The sequence below is a fragment of the Zea mays genome, chromosome 5 (genome assembly GCF_902167145.1).
Source record: "Zea mays cultivar B73 chromosome 5, Zm-B73-REFERENCE-NAM-5.0, whole genome shotgun sequence".
NCBI classification, from domain to species: domain Eukaryota; kingdom Viridiplantae; phylum Streptophyta; class Magnoliopsida; order Poales; family Poaceae; genus Zea; species Zea mays.
Window position 1 is genome coordinate 89,374,099 of NC_050100.1, and position 12,346 is coordinate 89,386,444.

At 43.6% G+C, this 12,346-nt stretch overlaps 1 protein-coding gene and 1 pseudogene across 19 annotated transcripts; one reads left to right on the plus strand and one right to left on the minus strand.

Moving 5' to 3' along the window:
• Window positions 1-1,437: 1,437 nt before the first annotated feature.
• Window positions 1,438-8,842, plus strand: LOC103626682 (uncharacterized). 19 transcript variants are annotated; one of them, XR_004849501.1, is made up of 15 exons: window positions 1,438-1,967; window positions 3,069-3,159; window positions 3,249-3,284; window positions 3,823-4,148; window positions 4,229-5,128; window positions 5,217-5,336; window positions 5,504-5,758; window positions 5,926-6,185; window positions 6,466-6,548; window positions 6,634-6,711; window positions 6,785-7,025; window positions 7,438-7,513; window positions 7,609-7,711; window positions 8,267-8,453; window positions 8,605-8,842. XR_004849501.1 is itself a non-coding variant. In XM_035959093.1 (5 exons), exons 1-5 carry the CDS (start codon window positions 3,091-3,093, stop codon window positions 4,956-4,958), a joined length of 237 nt encoding a protein of 78 aa, XP_035814986.1. In that variant the 5' UTR covers window positions 1,981-3,090; the 3' UTR covers window positions 4,959-4,964. The 19 variants fall into 19 exon arrangements, 1 of the variants encoding a protein (XP_035814986.1); XR_004849509.1 differs by having other exon boundaries at window positions 4,229-4,291; window positions 5,101-5,128; window positions 8,267-8,754; XR_004849511.1 differs by lacking the exon at window positions 1,438-1,967 and having other exon boundaries at window positions 3,146-3,159; window positions 3,823-3,884; window positions 4,096-4,148; ... (1 more) ...; window positions 5,101-5,128; window positions 8,267-8,754.
• A 1,021-nt stretch (window positions 8,843-9,863) lies between these two features.
• Window positions 9,864-11,850, minus strand: LOC109939733 (osmotin-like protein; annotated as a pseudogene).
• Between the last annotated feature and the right edge of the window lie 496 nt (window positions 11,851-12,346).

Genomic DNA, 12,346 nt, shown 5'->3' on the forward strand with positions numbered 1-12,346 from the left:
GTCCTTTGACATTAGACACAAGAACTTTGGGTACCCAAACACAAGGCTTTGACCCCTTGTGCTTGCCCCCAACATATTTGGCAACTACCTTGCCGGATTTGTTAGTTAAAACATAAGAGGCATCAAAGGTCTTAAATGAAATGTTAGAATCATTTGATGCCTTAGGAGTTTTCTTCTTAGGCAATTTTGCATGGGTTGATTGCCTAGAACTAGATGTCTCACCCTTATACATAAAAGCATGGTTAGGGCCAGAGTGAGACTTCCTAGAATGAATTCTCCTAATTTTGCTCTCAGGATAGCCGGTAGGGTACAAAATGTAACCCTCGTTATCCTGAGGCATGGGAATCTTGCCCTTTACAAAGTTAGACAATCTTTTAGGAGGTGCACTAAGTTTGACATTGTCCCCCTTTTGGAAGCCAATGACATCCTTGATGCCAGAGCGTCTCCCACTATAGAGCATGCTTCTAGCAAATTTAAATTTTTCATTTTCTAAGTCATGCTCATTAATCTTAGCATTAAGTTGAGCTATGTGATCATTTTGTTTCTTAATTAAAGCTAGGTGATCATGAATAGCATCAACATTAATATCTCTACATCTAGTACAAATGGAAGTATGCTCAATGGTAGATGTAGAGGGTTTGCAAGATTTTAATTCTATAACCTTAGCATGTAATATATCATTTTCACTTCTAAGGTTAGAAATAGTAACATTGCAAACATCAAAAATTTTAGCCTTAGCAATCAATTGTTCATTTTCATTTCTAAGGCTAGCAAGAGAATCATTCAACTTTTCAATCTTAGCAAGTAAATTAGCATTATCATCTCTAAGATTGGAAATTGAATCATCACAAACATTTGAATCAACCTTAGCAATAAGTTTAGCATTCTCATTTCTAAGGTTGTCAATAGTTTTATGGCAAGTGCTTAGCTCACTGAATAGTTTTTCACATTTTTCTACTTCTAGAGCGTAAACATTTTTAACCTTAACATGCCTTTTGTTTTCTTTAATAAGGAAGTCCTCTTGGGTGTCAAAGAGATCATCCTTTTTATGAATAGCGCTAATTAATTGTAACACCCTGAATTTGGGGGTATAAATTTTTTTCTAATATCCACCAAATTCAGGTGTTACTCTGTCATTTCTCTGCTTTCCTTATCTTTTTCCTAAAAGTGGAGAATTATTTTATTTTATATGTAGGTGTAAGACTAGTAAAATAGAGTAATAGAGGATTCTTGAATGTTGCATGACATGCTGGGGCACATGTTTTGATTGATGAACTTACTGGGTGTGTACTTATTTAACTTGTGTGTCATACTCGAGTTTGAATCTAAGTAGAAAGAAAAGAAAATGAGTAAGAGAAATCTATACTACCTATTAAGACTCTAAGGGGTAGGCTGCCTCCCCTGGTTCTGCCTTCGGTGCATCTAAGCCGTTCTTTGCCTTCGATGAATCTAAGCCGTTCTTCCACCACGATGCAACCGCGACCCCAACCCGCTCGTTCCCCTCCCCCTCCTCTCTTTCTCTCTCGCGCTTGACTCCCCCGCCGCCCCTTCCCGTCCCCACCCCGACGCCGTCCGCTCCCCATCCACCATCCCAGCGCGATGGCTGGGAGGACCGCGCCCGCCTCCCTCCCCTCCTTCTCCCTCACGCCCGACTCCCTCGCTGCCCCTTTATCCTGGATCTCGTCATGGACGCTACCACGACCAACGGTTCGACGGAGCAGGCGCCGCACTCTGCGCCACGGGACGGAGCCCGTCCCCACCCGACACCGGCCACCTCCACCCCGAGCTCCTCCGAGAAGTGAGTGATTTCCATTTCTTCGATTGGATGACGCGCGGTCGGGCCTCCGCACCTCTCTGTCCCCCTCCCCTCCCGCGGCGACAGCTTCCTCTAGGAGATGAGCGCGCCCGCCCCCGCGCGCACCACCACCACCACGCGTCCACGCCCCTCGTGCACCTTCTCGCCCGAGGTACGCACCCTGCACCCTACACCCTGTCAAACCCTAGCTATTATCTACTGGGTTTCTTTCTTGGTGTTGATAGTTTGTTGGAGATTAGGCGTTTGATTTCCTTTACAAAATAGGTTCAGTTTGAAATTGCGGCCAAAGCAATGTTTTCATGTGGTTTCATCAATTTTAGTTTCTATATTTACATGTGTTTGATTGTCCCTTGCCCTCGTTTAGATAGAGATTTCTATCAAGAGTATAGAAAGTTGGTGCCTGACAACTAGCTGCTTGCATTCATCCACCCCCTACTCTTATCTTGCAAAAGCCCACTTCTTGTGTTTTGCTTGTATATATATTAGGCTGGACCAAAGTGCGGTTAAGTAACCTCTAACAAATTGTCATGACATGAGCTGATTAGCGGTCTATTGTAAGCCCGCTCGGACTTACGAAAGTGGAGGTCACATTTCCATTCCACCAATGCATGTAGATTTTGGTTCAGACTTCCATCAGTGAATGAAAAAAGGAAAAGCAAGAGAGAATAGCAAGTACTTATATCAGTATAAAAATATACCAATGGGTAGTGAGCCTGCAACGTTGTGTACGTATACATGGGGAAAATATTTGGTTTGTGGCTTGTGTGAAAGGACAATTTAGGTTTGTATTCTATATCTGAGGACCATTCATAGCTTTCAGATTTTGTTATAATTGTCATCCCATGGTTCTGCTCGGAACAACTCTTTCTCCAGGATTGTTTTGGGACTGGTCATTGCGGGCATGTTGAGGGTATTTAGTTAAACAATTTTGTTATTATTTTAGATTGAGTACATCAACTCGCTGGTTGCTTACATTTTCTTGGTCCCTAGAGCTACTCACCTCGCTGGTTGTTTACATTTCCTTGTTCCTGGGATCCACTTTCCTAAAATGAATCTGTTTTAATCTTGTAACTGGAACTGGTGGATATTTTGATAGGGAAATTACGATGATTGATTTCTGGATTTGAGTTTCAGTTTTTTTTTTTTGCTTGTACTGGCCTCTTGAGATTGGAAGACTGGCGTTGTTGTGGGCTTGTGGCATTGGCTTCCTTTGTGGGTCTTTTTCTCATCTGATGTAAACAATATTTTTTAGTCTGGTAACGGTGCAAAGGCAAATGGGGCATCATCACATATCTAGGTCGTATTTTCGACAGACAGATATAAAACGGAGTGGGAATGCCTCGGTAGGATTGATTACTCTGTTTATTTTACTAAGAACGGAAGACTAAATCCATTATTAATTTTCTACTGTTGGATAATATGTTTTTTGCAGATTGATATCATGTCCAAGTTCTTCAAGCTGATGGTGGTAGGTGTTTTGCTTTGCTACTTTCTCATTGTTGAAGTTGTCTCCATGTTGTATTCACTAAAGAACCCCTATATTATTTATTTTGGAACAAACCTTTTTTGTTTTGTCCTAAAATGAGATCGAGCAAGAGCATTTTTCCTGTGGGTTGAGTAAATCTAGATTTTTGCTTTGCATGATGAGACAATCCAGAGAATGTATACCAATTATGATGTGTGCCTTTTATATTTATCTACATTACCCAATATAGCATATTATTCTTTGCTATCTTAGTCTATTATTACTCATGATATGGCATATTATTCTTTTTGCTTCTTGAAATAATTTAACCATAGTTCTTGGAGATGCTAGGATTCCAATGCGAGACACTGTCATCTCTTGTAGTGTCGGCTATATGTGTTCTACTCCTTTGCTCGATAAAGCACCTATTTCATATCTTTAGCAGTTGTCTTATGTCACTGTCGGTATCATATCCAAATTTGTATCCTTTTGTATGGTATGATAAGTCCAAAAGCTCTAAGATTTTTTTTGTCTTGTGCAGGTTCTACAATTAATGAATGATTTGAACGAAGTGTTCAAGATGCCGCTATCTCTTGTATTGAGGTTAGTTAATTCCATATTTGATATTGTCTGTGTATGCCTACTTCAGCCGACATTGTGTTTTTTCTAGACCCATGGTGACTGGTATGATCTCTATTTCTATTGGACTTGTTCAATTTCCCAATAGTTACATCCCATATTTACAAGCTGGAGAGATTGAAACATTTTTTATAACATCTTATCTATTAAAACTCCATGTCGTTTGCTCCACCAGGGGCTTCCAGTGCGCTTTTTCCCCTCGATCTCGTGTGATCTGAGTGTGAGAAGGTTGTTAAAATGTGCATCTACTCATATTTTTATTTTTACCAGATATGTGTCTAAATTTTCTTTCTTGTGTTTTAATACAGGCTTATAGTGTGCTTGAGGTTCTTCGACCTCTCTATAATTCCCCTAAGATACTGGAACAAAAGGTAACTGTTGCGATATATGTCAATCTTCAATTTCGTTGTCGCTTAGCAGTTGTTGGGCTTTGGTACCCAGTCTGTAATTTTGCTGATGCACCAGCGACACATATTTATCATTTTTTATTTTTAAATCAATAACAAAGCACAGGTACAATATAATCTTATATAGCTTTTAAGGTATGTAAACATCCACTTTAGTGATGCTAACAAATGTATAAAATAATAATAATTATTTTTTCATAGCAATATATTTTATCATATTGCATCTTAGTTCATGCTACCTGGATGTAAATGTGGTGCGGTTTAGTTTAATAAGATCTTCACTAATCACTACATAGTGCAGCACTGGGCTGTTAATATTTTTTGTACCATGTGTCATAAGCATGAGATGTTGCCTGTAGAGTACCAATGCTTTATTGCAGTCTTCCTCCTCGTCTGCCCCAATGTCGGCAAGTCAGCCCTCTTCAACAGGTGAGAGACACCTTAGGAAGGCATCGGTCATTGCCTCTCGCCTGTAGTTTCTATGCCGCTATGAGGGGTGGTGGCATTTCCTCAAATACGTTGCATGTATCACTGTAACTGTTCTTCCCCTTCCGTTACCATTAACCCATGCATCTAATTACTTGTATATTTTACGTTACCGTTTTCCTGTTCTCAACATTTCAGATTCTAGATGATGGTACGACAAATTATTTTAGGAGCGCTTTGACATAATTTAAAGCTTGGAAGGGAGCTTTCTATGATTTATTTTTCTGACTGTTTCGTCACATGTTCTTTCCCTAGATGAAAGTATTGATTTATTTTTGGTTCTGCAGGATCATTGCGTCTCTGCGAGCTAATCAGGTTGGGATACTTTGTTATGTTTGGACAGTTCTATGATTGGGAACTGTGCAGAATGTGACAGCATTTCTTATTTTAATGTGCATTGCAGTTCTGTGAGCGTCTCCCTAGCCCCAATGGCGAGTCAACTGTTGATTGTCATCAGATCTCAAAGATGCCAAATCTTGCATTCACCATTGCAAACAAGACTTTCACCTTAACACCAGAGCAGGTAACTCCCTACTTACAGTTTCTTCAGTGTTTGAATTAGTAGTGAAACCTTGTCTAGGGAACCATGATCTCATTTTCAAAGTTACAGTTCATTTATTGGATATTCTTTGGTGCAAACATATACTTCTTCTATTTCTCTTAAATCCACTGATTGCCTTTGTGCTGCAGTACATAGTGAAGTTGGAGCAAGCAGGACAAACTATCTGCATCAATGGGTTTATGGCATTTGACGTACCGCCTCCTCGTGGTCCTCTCTGCTACGCTAAACATATCTGTACTACTCTTAAGTGTGCAATGAGGGCGTCCACCGAGGGCATCACCGTGCCCCCGCTCGCCCCCTCCACGCCCGCGCCTGTCTGCATCCGCCCCCTTCGTCTCCCCGCAATGGCCGCGTCCCTACCTCATGTCTACGACGACAACTAGGTGCGTCCTGCCTGGTCCGATCTGCTCAATTTCGCCATCCCGCTTGTTTCGTGTTTGTTTCTTTGGTGGAGTTTTGATCGAGTGTTTGCTTTTTCTTGCATGGAAAAGCATCGCCACAAGAGTTTGTTCTGGTGCTCACATTGGTAAGTGTGGAACTTTCACCACAGGTTAAACATGAAGAAGTCATCGGGCTCGGGCTCGGTGTCGTTGGCGCGGAGCATCCCGGAGCTGTACGAGGAGAGGGGAGCCAGCAACCTCCGGGAGTTCGGGTTCCAGGAGCTCCGGGCCGCCACCAGCGACTTCAGCCGCCTGCTCAAGGTCGGCGAGGTGGCTTCGGGAGCGTTTACAAGGGCGTCGTCCGCCTTCCTGGCGGGCCCGCCGGCGGCACGGTAGTTGCCATAAAAAACTCAATCCCAATGGTCATCAGGTATGGTCGTGTGGATCAGTGTTTTCTTGGCTCACCTGTGTCAATACCATCTTGTCGTTGTTGATCACGAATTCGTCAGCATTTTTACAGTATATTGCCTACCATATACATTATCTCTGTGTGTGTGTGGGTGAACCCTACATCCCGTAGAAGTAGAACTACACAGGGTCTCTGTTTTTTGGATCATGAAATGGACTGTACCTTGCATGACTCTGTACAATTCATCTTGCTAATGTGTCTGTGAAGTATCTATCATTTTGCTAGCCCTGTTTCATTTCAGAAGTTCAAGGTTATCTCATTCTGGCATATCTCATTTGCCTGCTGATGAAGTGAAGCCTTTGGTTAAATATGATAATGATGAAGGTATTGTGTGAGATTCCCTTGTGTTATTTATTGTTAACGTTCTAATAATTCTGTATGGCATCATAATTCATTTAATTGATTGTAGATGCACACTCACCTGGTGGCCGTGGAAGGGGTCGTGGTGGTCGAGGCCGTGGGCGGGGCAGGGGCAGAGGTGGACGTGGTGAGGCTGAGTGCTGCAGAGTAAACCCTCAATTTGTCACATGTTCAATTATTCCTCACATGTTACGTTTCAGGAAATGGGTTCAATGAGTATGCTGATGCTGGTTGGGAAGACGATCACGCCCCTGCATATATGGGCAATGGATATGCCCGCGGAAGAGGTCGCAGTTTCAGGGGCCGTGGTAGGAGAGGCGACGACGATAACCAGCCTGAATACCAACATGTCGGAGGTTATTTCAAGAAGATCCAATTGAACCAAAAAGTGGAATAAAATTTCCAACATTTCTGGAAGACGACTCCAGTCCATCTGCAGCGGTATTTCCATTTTCTTTAAAACCATAACTTCTCTTAATCTGGAGGAATTGACTTCATTTTGTGTGTGTGTGTGTGTGTTCAATTGAAATCATTTTCAAGTTAGTGGTGTATTGCGATCAATACATAAATTGTACCAGTTGGGTACATGGTTTGTGATTTACTTTATGGCTATTCAAACTTGCTTCTTTGACAATTTTGAACTAAAAGTCTACATAATCGTATATAGTGTATACTGGTACTGATTTGTTATTATGCACTCGGTATCTGCACAATGCATTTTTAATGGTTTTGAAACATTGAAATTAAAGCGTATAATTTTGGTAATATTATTTCCAGATTCCGTATCATTTTGTATAAATTCTTCGATTTGATCCCTCCATGTGACGATTTCCATTGATAATTAAACCTTCAGGTCCTTGTTGGGATAGGTTTCAAAGGCATGAGAGTGATGAGGGTCAAAAATCTGAACCTCTACGCTTTTGGTTTATGTAAGACAGAATTTTTTAAATTGGTTCTGTTCCATGTCAGTTTGCCAATGAATACTAACAAACCTCTATTCATTACTGATTAAATTTTCTTATAGATATGCAACCAACTTCTATCCGTGAGAAGTTGGGTCCTAAGTATGCTTCATTTCCAACTGACAAGCTGATGGAGAACCCTGATTTCTATAGTAATCTTCTCAGGTATATTGATATATCCTTTTCATCATATTTCTCAGCTTCTTTTGCTTACCCTTAGCCTTAGGTTCCATTTGTAAATGAGATTTTTGAATCTGTTTCCTAGATCAAATCTCCTCTCTTAGTCAGGCCCTACTTGAGTTGGTGGCCATATATTTTAGGAAGTGCATAGGCTAGCACTGACTAATGTGGCTGTCCTTGTTAAGGAATGTAACTATGTAAGACCAAAGGTACCTATGGAGCAGCCACTGAGTTAGACATGTTATTGTGTTAGGTGGTTGCTGGGAGCAATACTTGCTACCAGTTGACATATTATCATTAAATTTCTGCTTATATCTGCATGTGTATTATGTCATCCATACCAGAATGCATGTGACACATAACACATAGGCGCTCATGCAAAGCTCACAACCTCATTTGCATATATACACCACTTATTAATCCTCAGAATACAAATATTTGTTGAGAGGGCAAGTAGATTGCAGGATTCTGGTTGTTTACAACGAATATGTTGTTTTGAAGCACATATGAAACTTGGTTCTTCTCCTTGTTACGTTTCAGGAAATGGGTTCAATGAGTATGATGATGCTGGTTGGGAAGACGATCACTCCCCTGCATATATGGGCAATGGATATGCCCGTGGAAGAGGTCGCAGTTTCAGGGGCCGTGGTAGGAGAGGCGGCGACAATAACCAGCCTGAATACCAACAGGTCGGAGGTTATTACGAGTGTTCATGCTCCAGCTTTAGGTGGGTAACCTCACAGGACACAAATGAAGTGTACAAAATATTTTCAAACAAAATTAAGCAAGGCCTGAAGATAATCTGAAGAGCTTTGTACAGGCGATTTTTTATCATTGTTGATCCTGATTCCTGATTCTTTTATTTTTTTCAACAACAGATTTTCACCATTTGTAATGGAACTGAAACCAGCCTCTCATCGAAGTGGAAACCTTTTTTTAGTCGTAAACATTTACATGGTTTATCCAGTGGTATGCTGATGAAAGATGCTAAGTTTCGCTTAATATAATGTATATGAAGGTCCTGTGTACGTCAAATTTTGTCCACATTGAACCAGTACGAATGACATCTTCCTTGAAAGTTATAGAAATGCTTCAAAGTTCAAATGGCATTCAGCATATTCCATGTGCTGCTATTTCAGCACTCATTTCTCGTGCTGGCAATGCAAACTGGAATAGGAAGGGTTTGCTCCTCATCCAATCGAATTGGGCACCGATGGTCAGTCAGACAGTCACCTACTCTACGTACTCTTTCTTTAGGGATGATAGCCTTCGGTTTTTTCAAAGCAACAGATAAATATGAACATGTCCTCTACCTATTATGGGAAGTGCTGCCAGTAATCCTGAAGAGATTAAAAATGTTTTAGTGTTCTCCGATGGATGTTGAGATAGAGTCTGGAAAAGGTTTAGGGATGGATGGAGCAAGCTTTGTCAACCGGAGAGAAAGAGTGTTCTTACCAAAGCGATTGCACAAGCAGTTCCGACGTACTATATATGTCCTGTTTTAAACTCTCACGAGAATTATACAAGATGTTTTTTTGGGCTTGGCACTTGGGATTTTTACCCGGGCTCAATAAGCGTATCACATGCTGATCGAAAACGAGGCCCGTGATGAGGCATGGGTGGACGAGCGCCAGATACAAAAGCCTACGAGCAAGACTGGTCGGATTTAAAGTATGCTAGGTCAAATTCCCATCCAGTATTTGTGTTTTTTATAGAGACTAGCACGTCACCCTCTGCCAACGGGGGACGACGTTCTCAACTCAAACACAGAATCATGTCGACACAGAGCACTCATGCTTAATTTTACGTGGAGCGGAGGACTCGTGGAACCATTCTCTAATCGGTTGCAATATGGCTCAGTGCGACAAGAGCCTATCGAGCTTAAATGCGCACGATTGAGGTCCCCAAGAGCGAGTATAATAAGATGACATAGATAGATAGTAAGAGGTGCTATGTTAGAATTATTTATGGAAACATAGAGAGAAGAAAAACGGATTGCTCATGAGCACCCAGTAAAAATGGCCTGCTCACTTACCCTAGATAATTTGTGAAAGAAAGAAGTAGATCAATTATTAAAGGCACATATTGTATTATGAAAGTTGTTATATAATTATTTTTTAATTGACTATCTATACTACTATATTAAGGCTGAAGAGGTAGTCTTCCTCCCCTTGTTCTGCCTTCTGTTAATCTGGACCGTCCATCCTATGGCCCCTACCCCGCCCGCGTGCGTCGCCCCCAGACCCCCCTCGGTCGTCTCCCCCTCCGCGCGAGCCACAACTGACCCCTCATCGCTTGCTCTCGCTATTGCTTCGTGGGTGAGCGAGGGGCTGTCGTGCGCGTAGGTGAAGGCCTACGGGCACTCGCGCTTGAAGAACTCCGAGTACTTGGAGGCGCGGCAGGTGTGCGGGCTGTTGTACATGTTGCGGCAGCATAGCTCGTCGATGCGGAAGGCCTCGCAGCCGCTCTTGCACGCAAGGATGCTGTCGGCCGAGGAGCGCAGCTACAGCTCGCCGGGGCAGCTCTCAGTGAGGTTTTCTTGCGGCAGGCGAGGACGGGACAGTTGTCGCGGCCCTCGTGCGGGGTCACGGACAGGCCCACATTGAAGTCGTCCACCACGCTCACGCCGTACGAGGTCTGGTCGTTGTCGTGGTGGAGGTTCACCCACGCTAGCGTCGTGGGCACCGCGTCGCCGAGCCCGCCGCAGTCCCCGTGGCGTAGTGGAGCTGCGCGCCGGCGCCGGCGTAGCCCGTGCGCGTCCAGATGCTGCCAGACCAGGGGTGGGCCGGCGCCAGGAACGACTTGTGGGAGAGCGGCGGGAGGAATCACAACTGTTGGTGCTTGCTGGTCGATTATCACCACTCCAATAGATACCATCAAGACTCGGCTTTAGATAAATTTAATTGTTCTTCTGAAAGTGTGATTATGTATCTTTGCAGAAACAGTTTCTGTGGTATTCGTCATGTTTTCTTTTTGCTAGCACCTTATTTCTGGTATAAGGAATCTAGCGTCCCATATTTTTGCTACTAGCTTATTTATTAGACAAGATTTTTGGACTAGGACGATGAATCATTGTAAGTGTTAGAAGATCACAGGGGTTTCCTTAGGTAGTTCTTCCTGAAATTTAGAAGTTGACATGCCTAGGCTATACTTTCTGACTTGTGAAATATCAGTAGCTTTAATATACATGATTTCAACTAGGCCCAAAGCTCCTCAATATACGATGGAGAAGGACATGTCCACTATGCTAGGTAGCTTGTGAAATCATGTTTTAGCACTTAACCTGGGTGACACAGGTTTGATCTTAAGCTTATTGTTCCTCTATGTCAGGTGCCTCAGTTTCACAACGACCACACCTATTATTCAATTTTAATATGACATTTCAAGGCTGGCACTACAACATTATAGTTATGGCATGTGCAAGTGAATGATGTCTACAATACTGTGGTGGTCAATACTGTGATGATCATGTTATACCTTAGGTATGCAGATTACCTTTGAGTTGGCTGTTTATCATATCACCTTTGTTACATAGGCTATGTACCCGAACTTAAAGTTAGTACAATTCTAGAATTCTGTGGTATTCCTCTTTTCATATTTTGACGACGATGTGCTCCTATATTTTCCTTTCTGAATACCAAATTCTTTAATGTGTCCTCTTGTGTGGAATCAAGTTCCTAATTTAGCTAGAGCAATACTTGAAAAGAGGAATCACAATTAGTTGTTTTTCATGTGATTGTATAACAATTTCTCGTAAATGAATATAATGCTGACTAATTTACTGTTTGTGTGAATATGTTTTGGCAAAACCTTCTAAGATGGTTCCTGACTAATTTATATGTTCCCGTTGCAACGCACGGGCACTGACCTAGTAGAAAGAAGAAAAGGGGTAAATCGTTCCTAGCCCAACTCCCCTTACAGCCGGCCCACCTCGCTGCCCTCGCCTGGACGGCCCAGCAGCGCGCGCGCTCTCCAGCCCCGCTCACGGCCCAGGCAGCAGGCAGCCGCGTGCAGCCCACCAGCGCGCCGCGCCAGCGCGTGCTCGCCCAGTCGCCAACCGCGTGGCCCCGCGCAACAGCCCAGCGCCCACGCGCACGTTTGCGCAGCTCACGCCGTCGCGCCATACTCACGTTCGCGTATGGAAGACAGAACTGACGCCACGATCTCGCCCACGACGCAGGGAAATCCGATGTCTGTGCCCACACTCCCCTTGCCGAACACCTGCGCACCCTCTCCTCTCCCCTCTATTTCTCCAGCCACTAGTACCCGACGCCTCCAAAACCAGTGCGCGGTCCATTCACAGCCGTTGTTCGTCGGACCCACGCCGTCACTGCTCGTCCACCAAGACCAGCGCCCTCTCGTTGCTCCTCACCTGGTATGTCCGCATCGTCGCTCCTACCTGCCGGCGCTGTCAAGCCTCCGCTGGTGCCACCGTGACCTGCCTTCTTCCTCGTCCCCGGCGGACTTTATCATCTCTGGTGAGCATTTTTCCCTTTCCTGTCCTTTGTTTCTGGTATTTCCTTCGCATGAAGCCGCCGTGGTCACACAGCCATGCCCTACTTCAAGCCACGCCGTGCGTGTCGCCTTGTTTGCTCCAGCAGCGCTCCGGCGAGCTGCCAG